The following is an 18,470-nucleotide window of genomic DNA, read 5'->3' as shown; positions in this document are numbered from 1 at the left end:
AATTGTAATAATTACCAGGTGAAAAACTGGAAGCCTTTATCAGCTAGTTTCCTCTTGGGAGAAACTAAGGCTGCAATAAAAAAAACATTATCAACTGATTTGCCATTATGGTCCATCCAGACCATTTTTATAGTTCTATTTAAACGTTTTTAAACATCTTCTTTTTCTCCTATAAAATGTTTTTTAAAGCTATGTTTTTTTGGTATGGAACAGGCTTTTTGTACCATTAAACCCCTTTAAACAGAGAGCATTTGTAGTTCTTTGTTTGTGGTGGTGGTTACCGGGCCATTCGAGCTTCTAGCGTTTATCGCTAAATGTCTGTTAGCTAGTTATCAGATACACAGTGGGAAGCTAGGAGCAAATCAGGAGGAAAGAAGGGGAATGGGCCCTCCCAGGAAAGTTTTTGTAATGAATCAGGGAATTCACAGCAGTAGCATCAACCTGCTTCTAACCACTTTGCCGTGTTTCTGCCTTGGCAGGGAGTTGTTTCCACAGTGCTGGTTTGAAAGCAAGGAGCAAGGAAAATCAGGCGGATGCCTTTCTTTCCTCTGATAAGTTAAAAATAGGCATTTAACACCATCTTGTTAGAGGAGTAAACTTCTTAATTAAAGACTATCTGTAAGCCCCTTCTAACTCTGGAGCAGTTTGAGATATATGGCCGTTAAATGACTTAAATAAATAAGTAAATGTGTGCATTGGTACACCCACACCCTAAAATGTATCTGTCTGATTGGTTGTTACTTGAAGATGTATCATCATTTGCAGTGGTGCTGCTGTTATTTCAAACATATTTCAGGTTTCTCTTTTGGATGTATGTGTAGAGCCTGTAACATACTCACGAAGAACCCTAGCAGTTGTAAATCTCAATTCTTTGGACGGTGAACTTGATTGTTGGCAACAGCCAAAAGCTATTTAGAGTTAAGTGCAGAGGAGTAAGTGTGAGATGGTTAGTGCCATTTTAGGTCCAAAATGAGCTATAAATATAAAATAATGAGACATTTTCTTCTGTGATGTATAAACTGCCACCAGACAAAGAACTGAAGAGTAGTTTTAAGCAAGAGCACCATTCTTGGAATAAGGTATAGTTTCCCATTATGGGATTATATTCATATGAATGCTCGACCTCTGGGATATAAAGGCCAAAGGACCAAGACATTCATTGTCTCAGTGTCATGACACCTTCCCCTAGGGCTATTGCAAAGAGTAAATGAGATGTCTGTAAGCTTTAAGCCCCTGTGTTTGGCATGTGGTAAGCCTTCAATAATTGTTAGCTATATGTCAGTCACGGCTTCCTAGTGGTGCCTACAGGTCAGGAGAGCGCTTAATGAAAGTTATAAAGATTCAGAAAGCATTAAAGTGGTAAGATAGTTGGGCTATATAACAAATGGTAGCATTTCTTTAAGGATACATTTAGGATAAACAGGATAATTAGGCCTAATGATCATAACTTTGCCAACAACTAAGACTATTTTGTGAGAGTTTAGTGAGACTTTCTAAGTGATTAAATTAATTTCAACCGAATTAGATTTCAAAATACTATTCAAAGCTTCTCATTACTGATATAGAGGTATAAGGATTTCTGTGAAGTCGGAGAAGTTATTTTGTTTGATATGAGCTTTTAAAGTATAGTATTTTAAGATAGTATAATAAGCTTGCTGGGTTTACAATTTTATGGACATATGGGAGTACAAAATAATCTGATTATTATTTGCATATAGAGTGTGTTTAATGCCTTGCTGTATTTTTTGAAGTAGAAATTGTTTAACTTAGGATTTTGAGGATCTTATTATTAAAGTGGCAAATATTTCATGATCTCTGATTTGAAAAGGAGAACTCAAATCCATGCATCTATAGTTATTTTCTCCTACTCATTTTCGTAAGTGTTTTATGGCATACAATTTAATGCCTTAATTATAAGCAAAGATAAACATCTTTTTAGTTTTATAGCTATCTTGATTAATTTTTAATAAGTTCTTTTCTCAGTAAAATAGTTTCAAATTTAGTTAAACATTTACAAATTATTCTAGGGTTGCTTCTAGCAACACAGAGAGACAGATGTCACATGATTTGGTTGCTGTTGGCAGGAAAAGTGAGAACTTTCATCCAGTGTTTGAACATCTTGACTCAACTCAGAATACTGAAAACAAACCTACAGGAGAATTTGCTCAGGAAATCATAACTATAATCCATCAAGTTAAAGGTTGGTATATTTTGCACATACATTAGGGATAACACAAAAATAATGTACTGACTTTTCACGAGACATAGGTAAATATCTGTGATATTGTAGTAGTAATTAATATTTCATTATAAGCTAGATCATTAATTAGGAAATCCGTTGAAGAGAATAGCAAGTATTAATTCAAGCCTAGTTCTTTTTTAAAATTATTTTAAAGAGTAGACTTGAGACAGTCATAGCACCTAGGCCTCATTTTTTACATGTAGTTCCAAAAACCTTGTGCTTCAATATATAGTAAATTAAAACCCAAAAGTTACAAAGGGAGAGGTTGGCTGTTGCAAAAGACAAATGTACTGAGAGCAGCAAGAAACAATAACTGATAATCGAACAGAAAGGAGGAAGCAACAAAAACCAGACATGAAACTCAAGAAATCTGGAAGTCTAGGTTATTTGCAGATACTCTAAAGCCCCTGAGGACATTAAGGGGACTTTGTGCCAGAAGGGTGATCCTAAGCGATCAGTAAAAGATTCCAGTTTGGGGTGGCCGGTTGGCTCGTGGTGCTGGTAACACCACTGTTGCCAGTTCAATCCCTGTGTGGGCCACTGTGAGCTGCGCCCTCCTTAAAAAAAAAAAGAAAGAAAAAAGATTCCAGTTTGATTTGGCATACTTTGTGACATCAGGGAGTTGCATAATAAACACTTTAAAGATTTGCATTGAGTTGTTTTGTTTTTACTTCTGGCCAATTTTTATTAATTGAAAAATTCAGTCATGTAGAACAACTTTCCTCACTGATGCTGCATCAATACGGTATTTGTGGGTATTATAAACAGGTGACCTTTGAGAATTTCAAATTTTTCATTTTATATTTCTTACTAGACCATTGCATTAATCTTTTTTACCTTCATAAAACATATTTTAAAAATGAATTTTTGTCTCTGCATCCCTCAAACTAAGGCACATATTTACTTTAAAGCATGCAGTTTGTTTGAAACAGTTTACCTTTGCAGTTCCAGCCCCTCTTACTGAAAGGAAGTGTGATTCTTGGCAGAAAGGGAGCTGGTATTGCAGAAAAATCTAGATTGTCTCAGAACAGGAAAAGCAAGTTAGGGGAAAAGATTGCTTAAGTAGCATTCTGATGGGTCAAGTGTTATCTTTGACACTTGATGGGTCAAGATAGAAGTATTATCTTTCTATCCTGATTAAAGCCTGTAGCATAGCTGGTTTCAGAATGTCTTCATGAACTGCAGTTAACATTAGAGGAAAATGGCATTAGGAGGCTTTCTGTGATACGTAAACATAACATTTAGCATTTGTTCAGAATCATTTTAATGTTTGAGGGTTGTTTTGGAGTTGTTTTTTTTTACTCTAGGTGAACTGTAGAGCTGTGTACCATCTTTACTTCCCAGACATAGTAAAGTCTTATCTTGAAGAAGAAAGGTCCTCACTTTGAGAGAGCCACTCTCTTTTTCTCCGACAAGTAAGAAGGCATGTCAAATAGGAACAGAATCCATGGGTTCATGAATCAGGTGTTTTACTATTGCTTGGGTTTCGGGAAGTATGTGATCATTACGAATTAGTCTGTGGAATAAGTTTAGGTCCCACATACTTCCAAGACAAAACAGGTTGGATGTTTTTTTAATAATCCTTTCTTCCTGTGCTTATACGAGTATATAATCTTTTAAGTGGAATCTGTTTTACACTGAGATAAAACTGTTTGTTTCTTTTTTCAGCAAATTATTTTCCATTACCCGACATTACTCTACATGAGCGTTTCTCAAATATACAAGATACAAAAGCTGCAGATGTAAATGAAATTAAATTGAATCCAGATCCAGAAATTCACAGGTAATGATTAATTATTGTGTACCCGTTTAACTCATGGGGATAAGCCTCAGAACAGATACAGGAAGGTGCTCCCTCCTGGGCTTGCTGTAGATTCTAGGACTGCGTCTCCTCCCTAAAAACAGGACAAGCCCAAGCAGGTATGAGGCCTGTGCACTTTGATGGAATAGATGGTATTGAAGCCATTGACTAGCATTGTTCAAATGTGTAGGACTTTGAAAATATTTACCTACCTAACTTTGATTCTGCTGTGTCTATAGTAATTGCCTACTGAAGTTACCACTGGAAGAATGAGAAACAGTTGTCGAGCCATTGAAATCATGGGTTGCTTCATGTGGTCAGAAGTGGCTGTTCTGAGGACAGCCGGATGAAAACATATGTCTTCTACTGACACCTGCCTGAGCAGGTGGTGCGCCCTGTCTTGGGAGCTGAGTTGAAGGAATGTTAGAGTGCAGTAGATCCGCGGAGCAAAGTTTAAGGTTACACAGACTAGTGATTTGAGAGCCACGAAGGCATCCCTGTGATGTTTTCCACAGGCTGCGTACATCTTGGGAGACTGCCACATAGACAAAAAACAACTGGGGGCAAGTTTCTTTTCCGTCCTCCAAGACACACCAGCTGTATCATACATTCTGTTCTGTAGTAATGGAATCAAGGTATCAGTGTATAACATAATTATTTCATTGTAATATGCCTTTATTATTTTAGGAGAATAGATATGTCTTTGGACGAACTTCAGAGTAAACAAACTATGGTATATAATTCAGAACAGGTAAGTGAATACAATTTTTGATGAGAGATTATATGATTGTTGGTATCCTAATTGGAAAGGGACCTGGTGATTGGGAATAAAAGAGTTAAAGAAGATGAGGAAGAAGGATCAAGACCCAGGAATCTGAAATATACAAAGCTCTCCCAGTGATTCGATTTTATTGGCCAGGTTATAGAGAGAACACTGACAAAAGACAAATATTCCCTGAGAGAGAGTCTCTAAGGGCAACACTTGGTAAAATTGACGTAAAAGTATAGCATTTAATATTCATTCCCAAACTTCACACTGTAAAGCTTGCAGAAAGTATGTTGGATACCTATTTTTTCCAAATCAGTCATGTGGAATATATTTTTAAATTGTATGTGGAATGAATGCAAAAGAACTTAGTTTCATTTGATATTGCCCTTCTATTTATTGTAGAATGTGTGAAAGTTTCTATGAAATATGAACTCGCAAAATAATGGAAATAATACTGAATGGTTTTATTGTCATGTGTTGTGTGAGGTGGTTCCCACCCAACACTGCCCCACCCCACCCCCACCCATTTCCTTGCTAATTAGAAAAACTATCTTGACTGGGGGGGGGGGAGAAAACTGGCTCTTGTTTTAGGAGAAGGATCACAAGTTCTAAGAGAGCTGCTAATTTATTCATTGAGAGGGAAGAGTTTTTGTAGAAGAGAGATTTTAATACATTTCTGGTAAAACAGTTTTTTCACTTGTGAATGGTTACAATTTTATTGAACTTACGGAGATAAGTTAGTTTATTGAATAGATGATGTTTACAAAAATTCCTCTCATCAAAGTACTGTAATCAACTTATAGGAAATTTGAAGGACTTTTATAAATCAGAGGTTAAAAAAACCTCTAATTCAACCATTTAACACAAAATACTGTTCGATTATCTTTTCTTACAGTCTTCTATCTGGCATTTTAACATAGTCGCTATCATAGTATAGGCAATTTTGGATGCTTTTTTTCTTTTTACTTAAACCATAATAACGCTCTTTTTATATAAAATCTCTGAACTCCCCATGACCTTTTATGATTGAGGCTTTTTAAGTTTCAGTAAGTTTTTTTCATGTTTATTTCCACATAGTCTATATGATTTCAATGCTTGTACATTATTTCTTTGACTTAAACTTACCATAAAATCATTCTTCCCTTCCCCTTCAAAGTTTTTTATATTTAAGTTGCTTCCATTTTTTTGTTGTTATTTTAAATATAACTTTGAATATATTTGGGTACCTAGCCTTTTCTTTGGGATAGAGTCCCAGAAGTGGGATTCCTGGTTCAGTGTTACAAACTTTTCTGACTATTGTCAATTGTGTCTCAAAATATTTTTATCAGTTTACACTGTCATTAGCAGAATGAGTGCAAGGTAACTTATGTAGGACTTTACTTAAGATTCTTATTAGATATGGTCTTTGTGCAACTAACAGTAATGTGAATGGTTTGTCTTCTGTCAAAATTCCTCAGACTCTGGTCAAAGTAATAGATCCAAATGACCTACGACATGACATTGAAAGAAGGAGAAAAGAACGGTTACAGAATGAAGATGAGCACATTTTTCACATAGATAGTCCTACAGAGAGGTAATCAGTAGATGCAAACATCCTGTTATCAGGGAGCTTCTGGTTTCAGCATATTTTTCAATTCTTTTGTGTGACGATAATTTTCATTTTAGTGTAGGGATTTAATCCTTCAAATTTATTTTATATGTTTAAGTGAAATCTATTAAAATGTTTCAAAGTTACTCAATAATCATCATATGCTGTTTGATTTAAACAACAGAAATTGTGGGATAGAGGAGTATTTGAGGTGTTTATAATTCCAGAGAGGAATGTAATAGCTTTTTAAATATTGATAGGAGCCAGGACCAGCAAGTTTATTGAATGTTTTGCTCAAACTGATTCAAAGTCTGACACAGTCTGCCCTTTAGATTCTGGTATTCTCTGAATATTACAAGTTTCCTGAGGTCAGTACAGTTCTTTCAGAACTTTGTGGATGTCTGACCATGAAACAGAGGCAGGTGTAGTAGAAAATGCTGGGGAGATCCGAGTTTGAATCCCATCTCTACCAGTTTACAAGCTGTTTGCTCTCGGGCCAACTTGCTTAGTTTCTGAAGCGTTTTCCTCCATAAAATGAAAACAACCAATTTATGATGGAGAGGTTAAAATAGTAAATGAGCAGGCATATGCAAAGCACTTATGCCATGCATGGCAAATTGGTTGTCGGTAGATTCTTGTTTTTCTTTCCTGACTCTGTATTTCTTTTTAGTGGCTCTGAGTATTCTAGATTGACCCTAGTTTATCTCTTGTTCTGAAACGTAGGTGGAACTCATGGCAACTCTGGGACCCCATATGATTATGAGGTACAATGAATGGGACAAAATTTTCAGATCGCCCAAGGATCCTCAAACTATTTGGATCTCCCAGAAAGGGGCAATGTGTGAATAGCAGGGGCCAGTGCTATCCATCCCCTTTCCGTAGTCCTTAGTGTCAAATTACTTTTAAGTCAAGTCTATGGCTGACTAGGCCTTAGTGAAAATACATGGAGCTTGTTTCAAACTGGGCTTGATTCTGACAATAAGTTTGGGACTGATTGAAAAATAGCACAACGGTGTGTTGAGGCATATAAAATAATTGGGAGTAAAGTAGTTAAAACCTCATCCATGGGTGGGTGAAAGTCTCCAGTTTCCTAATGACTTGGCATGACAGTGCTCTTTAGTGACACAAGCCCTCTGTCATGCTTTTCTTGACTCAGCAAGTGTGAGAAACTCTGCACCAAGAAAGGATTTCAAAAGAAGATTTAAGGGGCGGCCGGTTGGTTCAGTTGGTTAGAGTGCGGTGCTCTTAACAACAAGGTTGCCAGTTCGATCCCCGCATGGGCCACTGTGAGCTGCGCCCTCCACAACTAGATTGAAGCAACTACTTGACTTGGAGCTGACGGGTCCTGGAAAGCACACTTAAATAAATAAAAGTTAAAAAAAAATGCAGATTTAAGATAATCAGTGTATTATAAAGACCATGGAATGTTTCAGAATCTGTCTTCACCCTGTGAGGTGGTTAAGAGCTGCAGCACTGGAACTACACCTGAGTTCAATGCCTGGCTCTGTAGACAACTAGCTACGTGACTGACCTTGGACAACTTCATCTCTATTTTCTCAGCTGTGAAATAGAGATAAGAATTATGCTTACCTTACAGTGGTGGTTAAGATTAAGTACCGTGATGCATGTGAGGTACAGAGGAGCTGGTCAGCGTTGCGTACTGTTATTAGTGGTAGCTTTGAGGATGGTGTGGGAGCATGCAAAGGTGTCTTCCTGCAAGGTGTCTTTGCTGGGTCTGTTGGACTATTTTATTTGTATTGGGTAGCTGATGTGATGTAGTAGAATCCTGAGGATTTTTAAAAATTAAGATATTATTTACCGTAAAATTCACCCTTTATAAGTTAACAATTCAGTAGTTTTTAGAATAGTCACAAAGCAGTGCAACTCCACTATCTAATTCCAAAACATTTTCATAACCCCAAAAAGAAACCCCATACACATTAGTTGTCACTCTCTCTATCTCCCTCCCCCAGCTCCTGGCCGCTACTAATCTACTTTCTGTCTGTGGGGATTTGACTGTTCCTGATGTTTCATGTAACTGCAGTCATATAATATATGGCCTTTGGTAACGAACTTCTTCCATGTAGCATATGTTTTTCACATTCCTCCATGTTGTAGCATGAATATTCCCTTTTATGGCTGAATAATATTCCATTGTGTGGATAGACCACATTCTGCTTATCCATTCACCAGTTGATGCACATTTGGATTGTTTCCACTGTTTGGCTGTTGTGAATAATGGTGCTGTGAACATTTGTGTGCAAGTTTTTGTGTGGACATATGTTTTCATTTCTCTTCTGTATATACTGAGGAGTGGAATTGCTGGGTCATATGATAACTATGCTTAACTTTTTGATGAACTGCCAGGCTGTTTTCCACAATGGCTATACCATTTTACATTTCCACCAGCAGTGTGTGGGGATTCTAGTTTCTCCACATCCTCACCAGCATTTGTTATTGTTCTTTAAAAAAAAATGATATAGATAGAACCTTTAATTGCTCACTTTATCCTAATTTAATTTTCTTGTTAAAATAAGAAAACATTTTATATTTTCATCTTAGAAATCCAGTTTATCAAAATTGACCTCATTAACATTTTTGCATAAATCTTTTTTAATCAAGTCAGTGCATAGATTTCCACAGAAATTCAGAAGAAATGAAATATGATGAAATCATAAATCCTGGGATAAGGGTGACTGGTTAGTTCAGTTGGGTCCAGCATGGTGCTAATAAATCATGGGATGTAGCAACTTCCCACCTGTGTGATTTTTTTCCCCTCAAAAAGTTGTATGCAGGCTCTTTGTGTGTTTGCTCACCATTGTATCATATCCCCACTGCCTTGAGCTCAGTTCATAGCTGTTGAATGAATGAAGTCTTCCAAAGGAGTAGACAGGACAGAGGACACTGAAATTGTAATGGATTTAGAGCTGGATCACTATATAGTCCCTGATACCTTAAGTAATCTTTCCCAAGCAAGCCTAACACTAGGACATTCTGTCTAGTCTCCAGACCCTGTTACGTAGTTTTCTCCCACTTCTGACTAATCTCTTACCCTAATGTCTCCATGTCTTCTCCTGACATACTATTTCTACCTCTTGTAACTAGCATTAGTAAGTCCCCTACAGTGTTATTGAGGTATTGCTCTGTAGAGACACTGTGTGTGTGTGTCAAAAAGCAGCTTCAAAATAGTATCAGTAGACTGCGAGAGTCCATCAAATTGCTGAGACTTTCTTTTGAACTGGGCAGATTACAGAAAACATCAGTTTTTATATTTGCTATTGTAGCAATCTATAATCTATACTGAATTAGAGTTAACTTGATAAAGATGTTTTATTCATATAGTCAACAAATATTTATATATTTAATTTCTGTGTTCTAGGCACTGTTGTAAGCACTGGGCATACAGTGAAAAACTATACACAAACCCCTTGTGCTCATGGAGATTACAATTTAATGATAGGAAAAAGAAAAAAAAAACAAGTAAATACATGTTGGTGAGTGATAGGTGAAAAGTACGGCAGAGAGGAAGTTTAATAGGCTGATACGCGGTGTGATTTTATTTCGGATGGTTGTGGACTGCGCTTAATGATTTTTTAAAAAATTGAGCAGGGATTGAATTATGTGAGCGAGTTTGCTATGGGGATATTTTTTTTTTTTTTTGAGGGGATGGTATTTCAAGAGAGGGAACAGGAAATGCAAAGATCCTGAGGCAGGAGCAGGCTTGCTCTTCTTTAAGGAATAGAAAGGGGCCAGTGAAGTTGTAACAGTGAAAAAGGGAGAGAGATGAGGCCATATCACAAAGAGCCTTGAAGGACGTGAAGACTATGGAATTTACTGTGAGTGAGATTAGAAAACATTTTGGGGTTTAACCTGAGAAGAGACATAATCGTATTTAAATTTTTAAAGGATTACTCAGGTTGCTGGGTGGAGAATGGACTGTAAGAGCTAGAGAAAAGATAATTTCTCATATAAAAAAAATTAGAGGCAGCAAGTCAGCATGGTAGGGCGGACCCAGGCTCCTTAGATCTTGCTTCTCAGATATACTCTGCACACGGCATCTGCTTCATGGGTCCAAGATGGGCATTTGTACCCAGCCATCATGTCCATGTTCTAGCCAGTCCTTTAAAGACTTTCTGGAATTTATACATGACTTTTCAGCAACCTTTGTCAAAATTTAGTCTCAGCTATGCCTAGCTGCAGGGAGGCTGGGAAATAGATTCTTTACCGTGGACATTCATTGGCCTGGTCAGAAATCAAATATCAAAGGGTTTTAATTTCTTTTGTTGTGGTAAACTGTATATATCATAAATTTTACCATTGTAACCATTTTTAAGTGTACAATTAGTTGGCATTAAGTACATTCACAGTGTTGTGCAGCCATCACCACTGTCCATTTCTGGGACTTTTTCATCTTCTTAAACAGAAACTCTGTACCAACTAAACAATAATTCCCCATTTCTCCTTCCCCAGCCCCTGATAACCTTCTTTCCATCTCTATGAATTTGCCTGTTGTAGATACCTCATATATAAATAGAATCATACAATAATTGTCTTTTTGTGTCTGGCTTATTTCACTTAGGGTAATGTTTTTATCCATGTTGTATCGTGTCAGAATTCCATTCTTTTTTCTATATTTCATTCTCTCATAGGGCTGAATGTATGGATGTTCCCATTTTGTTTATCCATTTTTCTGTTGATGGACATTTGGGTTTCTGTCTTTTGGCGCTTGTGCATAATGCTGTTGTGAGCATTGGGGGTGTCATGTTGGTTATAGCCATCTTCATGCGCATAAACTAAAACTTCATTGACGTTTTAATTGGCATTTCTCTAATGAATAATGACGTTGAGCATCTTTTCGTGTACTTTTTGTATGTCTTCTTTGGAGAAATATCTATTCAAATCCTTTGTCCATTTTTAAATTGGATTATTGTCTTTTTATTATTGAATTGCAAGAGTTCTTTATATATTCTGGATATTACTGTCTTATCAGATATATGCTTTGCAAAGAGGATTTTTAAAGTCCATTGTTTTGTTTGTAGAAGTCATAGTACATGCTAATGGTAAACATTTGGGAAAATATAGCAAAGTTTAAAAACAAAAATATAAGGCATTCTTAATTTCACTGGTCAGAGATGACCACTGTTAATATTTAGTACATTTCCTATATTTATTTTTTCTTGGCATATATGTGTATGTTTTAAATAATTGAAATTATCCTCGTGGTATGGCTTTGCACCCTAATCTTTATGATACCGTGCTAAGGTCCTGCCTCTTGGCAAAAGTTAAAAACCGAGAGACAGGTTGGTGGAAAGAAAAGCAGGTTTCTTCTGAATGCCGGCATCTGGGAGGATGGTGACTCCTGTCCAAAGGCCACCTTCCCGTTCCTAGATGGGGCAGAAGATCCTATAGGGACACAAGAAGAACAAAGGAAAGGGGGAGTGGGTCAGGCAGGTCTGAGGGTCAGGCAGGTCCGAGGGCGGCCATCCTTCCTGGGGTCTGGTCTGGTTTAAGATAATGTTATCTCTGGACTCCTGGACTCCGGGCTGGGACTGGCCACCGTGGCCTGGGGCTTTCAAATCGGATTCCGGTGTCCGGGCGCCTGAGGATTAAGAAATTGCCCTTTTCAGGTTAGGATTCTGTTGATTAAATGGATTAACGAGGTACGGGTAGCCTTGAGAAAGGGAACAGAACAGAGTTCTTTCGTTAATCAGTGAGGGGAGAAACAGAGGAAGCAGCTGAATATCAGGGCAGATCTAACTGCAAACTAGCTAGGCCTGACTACAAATGGCTACATAGGGGGCTATGCGATGAGTCAGACTGCTCACTAAGTCTAATAATGTTATTGATTTACCAAATTCCACCTTTACATTTAGACTTACTATCATATCATGAGCATTTTGACAGAAATGGGGTATTTTCAACATTTCAAAAAATGCTGAGTCAGGTTGTAGGGTCAGAGCTGGGGCCACAAAACAAACCATCCACAGTGCCTCCTCTGAAGGGGCAGTTTAACTCCCCAGCAGTTAAAATGTGAGTGTGAGTGATACGTGTGAAGACCTCAAATGCTCCATGTGCACATAGCAGGGGTACCTAGTCCACCTCAGCGGGGTCTGGGAAAGCCTTCATGGAACAGGTGCAAATGAAGCTAAATCTTGTAGTTAATCTAAGTTGGAAGGAAACTGCAACAGAAGGAACTGCACGTGCAAACGTGTGGAAGCAGGAGACATTGTGGTGTGTGCTGGGAACAACATGTCACTAAATGTTCGCAAAGCTCAGTGTGCGTGTTGGGGAGATTGGAACAAAGCAACCAGGCATGGCAGCAAGGGACAGAGCAGGAGGGGCTTGAGGGACATGATGAGGAGTGTGGATTTTATCCCTGTCAATGAAGGATCTGTGGGAGGAACTGAAGCAGGGCCGAGGCCATGAGATGTTTGTTCACCATGGAGCAGCAGGAAGGGTCTGAGGAGCGTTGTGCGGAGATGTGGGCTATGACAGGAAGAAGACTCCCTGAGGGCTGTGGAAATGAGGCCCTAGGGTCAGAGAAGAAGCTCAAAGAAGGACCTCCCTCCCAGGTAGGGCTGCCTGGGAAGAGCCCTTGACGGCCTCTGGATCTAGCGCCGACAGTAGAGGAGAGCTGTCCTTTGCTGCTGTGACCCAGCAGTGTCAGAGGCCCCAGCTCTGCCAGTGAGGGGACCTTGAGCCCATCACATACCTCATCTCTGGTGCTTTCACCAATAAGAGCCTGTAGCAAAGAGGGTCCAATGCTGCCAAAGGCTTGAGAGCAGTGATTATCTACCCTCGGAAAACACACACTCTACCTATGGTTTCAAGGGGTTACAGCCCTTAGGACGCCTGTTCTTAGAGCCCATGTTGAGAACCCTGGTCCAAGGAATACTGTTTTCCCCCAATTGCTAACTTCCAACTTAGCTAAATAATGTTTGTTGAAAAATGAGTTTTCACCCTCATGACTATCATTTGCAATTTTGGTAGTGATAGATCATTGAGATTATTTTTACTGTTGTGCTGCTTTAATTGTCTCGGAAGGGGGTAATTTGATTTCTCTTGTTTATTTGTTGGATAAAGGTAAACTAATAAAAGGTTTTTATTTTCTCTCTCTCACTTTATAGGAGTGATCAGCCTTCCAGTTTTTCAAGTTTGAAGGATACTGATGATGAATTTGAAAAACCTCCGTGTTTTACAAAATCAAATTCTAGAAAATTTATTCAGGAATGTCACATGGTAAGACTGTAGTTCCAAAGTTTTCATTTTTGTACATTCTATTCTTCTCAAATATATCTATGTGTACAGGGATCACCAGTATTTTTCATAATGTTGGTAACTATTCAGTAAATATATGTTACAATTCTTTTGTTCAGCGTTAAGATTCTGTTGAGGCTTAATAGTTCCGATAGGAGAAACGGTCATCTCTTACTTGATTTAGCAGGATTTTATTGCATTATAGTATTAGTTTCTTTACTTAAGATTCTTTTGGAACAACTTGATTAAGGTAAAATTTACTTACCATAAATTCACCTGTACAAGATGTACAATTTAATGATTTTTTGTAAATTTATCAAAATGTGTAACCATTACCATAATCCAACTTTAGAACCTTTTTATGACCCCAATAAAAGCCTTCATGCCTGCTAACCACTGATCTACTTCCTGTTTTGAAAGATTTGCCTTTTCATAAGGCAGTTCACAAATGGCAGCTGGCTTCCATAAGAGCAAGCAAGTGACACCTAGAAAGATAGAAGCCGGAGTATGTTTATAACCTAATCTCAGAAGTGACATCCCATCACTTCTACCATTCTCAGTTTGTAAGAAGCAAGGCACTAGGTCCAGTCCATACTCAGAGGAAGGGGGTGACATAGGGGCCCGGATACTAGAAGGTGAGGATGATTGGAGCCTGGTGGCTCAGAAGCTGCCTGGTAGAGTCCTCCCACTGGCCTCCAGCGGTTCACATGCAAAATACACCTCCGCCCTCCCAAGTTCCCCAAAAGTCCCATTGTGGGGACAGAGCCCCAGAAAGCAGTTTCCAGGCTCTCAGCCTCACATAGACAGGTGCTGGCTCAGGTAGTAAATGGCCATCAACTGTGAGTGCATGGCCATCAGCTATGGCTAGTTGGCCGTCAGCTGTAACCAGTGAGCCATTGGCCACTAATATAACTGCTGTGGCTAGGCTAGCAGAAAATGGGGGCTAGCAAGAAGATGGTGGCTGAGCTGGCAAGCGGCGCAGTGAGGGTTGTGGATCGTGTGGCTCCTGTTTCCTGTTTCTCCAACCCAGCCACCAGTGAGCATATAGTGGTGTGACTCCCCTACCTATGGCTCCATGGGTGTTCCTTTTTGGCCTCACCATGTCCTGTGTTCTCTTGTGGGGAGCGGGAGCAGAGACCCCGCATGACGCCCTCCAGGCTCTCACCCATCTCAATACATGTATCTTTATGCACTTATTCAAATTTATAGACCTAGTATACATTCAAGATGACTATGAAAAGGGTTTTATGTGACTTTTTTTAAACTGGAGACAGATGTAAAAATGTGAAAGAGGAATATTTGTGAGAAGTACAGACTCCATAGCAAATGGAATAAATAGAACATAAGACTTTCATTTTGGAAAAAAGAAGCCATCTTTCAGAATGGGCCCCATCTTTTCTGTTCCCATCAAAGGATTCAGATTCTTTGTAGTTACAGTCTTAATAATCTCACTTCTCATGCTCTCCTAGTCATGGCAGAAGTAGCTACTCAAATCAGTTATCTGAATCAGCAAAACCTGCCTCCTGCAGTGTTGAGAATTTGTTTTCTTCTTTGGCAGTGGGAACTCTTTAGCAACTCCTGATGATAATGAGCTTGTTTCTCTTCTGGGTGCCTGAATAATGCTAGATTTGTAGTCCCTTTTCTATAAGTCACCCTTTGTGTTCTACAGGAGTCTTTTTTTACACTTCTCACATTCATGAATTAAACTAGCCCCTCACAAACTACCATGGGTTATGTGAAGGAGATGTATGTTCCTACAGCTAAGCTACATGCAACATGTTTTGTGTTTTTTTTAACTTTTATTTATTTTAAGTATGTTTTTCCAGGACCCATCAGCTCCAAGTCAAGTAGTTGTTTCAATCTAGTTGTGGAGGGTGCAGCTCACACTGGCCCATGTGGGGATCGAACTGGCAACCCTGGTGTTAACGAGCATCACGCTCTAACCAACTGAGCTATCCGGCCACCCCACGTTTTGTGTTCTTAATCCTATTCATTTAAAATGTGTTTTTTTTTAATGGTAAAATGGAGTTTTAAAAGTAAACTTAAAGGTGTATTAACCTACGGTAATACCTTTTCCATGCAGAAGTATACTATGCAGAGAAGAGACATTACTCACAAACTATTTGGAGTTGAGGAAAACGATCAAAACACAGAAGGCTTTACAAGACCTTTTAAGGTACTGAGTGTCATTTACCATTTAATTCCAGCTTTCGGTTTATGCTTTGAGCATAATGTTCTAAGTATTAGTAAATTAAAAGCTGTTTTTGTGCTATTTCAAATAATAGCTATAAACTAGTATTTCTGGACATTTATAGCTAATTGTAACCAGTTTAATGATCACCTCTTTCCTCAGGATTTGATTTTCAATTTTTTCCCCAGTAGAACCCTTTTTTCAAATGTTACATGTAAATTTACAAATACATAAAACAAATACAGATGGAGTGGCTTTAGGTGGGGAGGCAGGCGAGGTCCCCAACTCCCCCACTTAAGTTGGTCCCTTTTACCTCTAAGCTGTAAGTGCAGAAGTATAGAGCCTTCTCCAGGATTCACAGATTGAAAAACCCTGCCCATAGACATGCAACCCTCAGAGGCCTTCTGGATCATCAGAGAAAGATTCTGGTCCACCAAGCTTTGTAAAAGCATATTTCATCGCATTCTAAATATTTGTACAGCTATGTCTGATGTGACAGTTTTAATCAACCAACATGTTTGATTATCCAGAAACCTCACCCCCCCAAACATAGGGAATAAGAATTATAGTGCAAAGTATTGTATTTCTCTCTCCTTATTCTCAGAAGTTGAGGTGCTTTTTAAATCCATTTCGACTGATTTTCCTGCTTATGATAGGTACTTTATTCAAATTTTTTACTCCATGGTGTCTGTTTCCCCTCTCACCAAAAAAGAAAAGAATCTGAGCTTTTTTGGTGAAAGTAGCAAGCAGGCCGGGTAGAGAAGTTAGCTCATTAGTAGAAAGTTAGTATGAGCAGAAAGGTAATAATATAAACTATCCCTGAACCATAGACTAGGAGGGTAGCTGAGTGATCTTCCATTAATACTTGACTTTCTTGAGAGGTGAAATTTTTAGTGGTCAGAAGATTTTTTTCCCCCCACTGGAAGCAATACAATTTGTAGGCATTGAGTAGGTAACATTTTTAGCCAATGGTTCACATACCTAAAAACATGTGACATTAGGTTTTCAAATTAGCTATGGCCATAGAATATATAAACATGTTTTATACCATCTTTTACTGTCTTGAGGCATAAAATCATTAACTGAAGATGTGACGTCTGCATAACTTAGAGACAGTGTATATGGGCTTTCAGATTTAAGTGCTTCCTACATGTTGCTCTAATCATTGGTCAGAAGTAGTTGATTGTAATATTTTTCCACAATTGTTATAAGACCTACTTCTTGTTACCCTATCTCCTTAATGGAAAGTTGACATAATTTTTTTTTAATATATGCAATAATTTTCTTGACCACTCATTTGAAGCTGTGTAGTATTATATGATTATTTAGAACTTCACAATTTTTTGTAGTAAAATAGGAAATAATTCTTCCTAAGAAAAAGAGCTAATTCATTAAAATTTACTTTTTACATTAATTGGACTGATTCAAAGCCCGATAGTGATCACCTTATTAGATATGTAAAAATAGAAAGTGTAAATCTCAAGATTAGCTCTGATGTATCAACTTTGTGCAGATAGTTTTAACAACACTATAGTCTCGTTATAATTCTGTTTTACCTGAAATTTTTTTGTAGCCTTGAGAAAAAATAATTGGAAAATAGTCCTTGCATAAATACTTTTTACAAACTTACGTGCTTCATTATGCATGGCATATCCTTTGTTAAATAATTGTGGAAAGAGGACTCTACTTAGTTTTTATAATTACCCCATTATAATACACCATTTATACATTTCTCGCATGGGAAACACACAAATATTCATTGTCCTCTTACATCTATTGTAATACCAGGCAGTATGCAGGCTAGGAAATGGTCTTTTTAAGTATACCTCTTACCTTGAAAATATTTGCTGTAATGGCAGTTTTATGTTAAAGAAAGATTGGCTTGTAGGTACTGACAGGAATAAAGTTAAGAGAGTTTTTTTATTTTTAAATAGATGTTGATACTTAATGTCTTCCCAACCATTTGTGATTTGATATGTTTCACTATGAATCAAAAAGGATAATTTTAGCTCATTTACAGGTTTTGAAAGTTGTATTTTTCTTAGCATGATAAATTTCAAGAATTTCAAAAAATTTTAACTTAGCAGTTTTAAAAATTGGTTTTATGTATTAAATAAGCTAGGAAGCTAGTTTGAAGAAAATGTACTTTATTACCATCATTAACCTTTTCCCTTTTAATATCTGTAGTACGTACATAGAATCAAGAGCAGCTCTACTATACCACACAAGTTTTCATTTTTCATAATAATAAAGTAGGTTTCAAAGCTATAGCTTTAACATTTAATTACTTTTTCCTTTACAGACCAACTTTAGAGGTGGAAGATTTCAGCCCCATCATAAATCAGGCCTAGTACAGACGAGTTTGTACATTCAGGCTAAATACCAGCGTTTACGGTTCACTGGTTCAAGGGGATTTATCACTAATAAATTCAGAGAAAGATTACTGAGGAAAAGAAAGGTTAGTTGGATTATGATTATTTAAATTTGTTGAGTGACTTTTGGCTCCTAAGTTATCTATGTTTAATAGATACATTGGGTTTTTTAGTTTAATTTTGACTTAAAAAACAACCTAGATTTCAAAAACACTCTTATTGCATGATAGTTGAAGAAAAACTTCAAGAA

General features: G+C 37.7%; 1 protein-coding gene across 12 annotated transcripts in view; it reads left to right on the top strand.

The window, feature by feature from the left end:
* Nucleotides 1-18,470, top strand: part of BCLAF3 (BCLAF1 and THRAP3 family member 3) — a 57,712-nt gene that overhangs the window by 23,850 nt on the left and 15,392 nt on the right. For 7 of the 12 annotated variants that reach the window (XR_012493535.1, XR_012493534.1, XM_019755422.2 and 4 more), the window contains exons 5-11: nt 2,028-2,200; nt 3,911-4,025; nt 4,731-4,794; nt 6,270-6,385; nt 13,528-13,639; nt 15,741-15,833; nt 18,151-18,306. Coding sequence is in view for 10 of the 12 variants with exons in the window: in XM_019755422.2 (XP_019610981.2) it covers nt 2,028-2,200; nt 3,911-4,025; nt 4,731-4,794; nt 6,270-6,385; nt 13,528-13,639; nt 15,741-15,833; nt 18,151-18,306 (829 nt within the window). In the remaining 2 variants the exon portion in view is untranslated. The remainder of the gene's footprint in view (nt 1-2,027; nt 2,201-3,910; nt 4,026-4,730; nt 4,795-6,269; nt 6,386-13,527; nt 13,640-15,740; nt 15,834-18,150; nt 18,307-18,470) is intronic. The other 5 variants (XM_019755424.2, XM_074324264.1, XM_019755425.2 and 2 more) reach the window with 3 other exon arrangements.

This window comes from Rhinolophus sinicus, chromosome X (genome assembly GCF_036562045.2).
Source record: "Rhinolophus sinicus isolate RSC01 chromosome X, ASM3656204v1, whole genome shotgun sequence".
NCBI classification, from domain to species: domain Eukaryota; kingdom Metazoa; phylum Chordata; class Mammalia; order Chiroptera; family Rhinolophidae; genus Rhinolophus; species Rhinolophus sinicus.
Note: the sequence above shows the minus strand (reverse complement) of the source record. Positions and strands in the feature narration are given on the sequence as shown.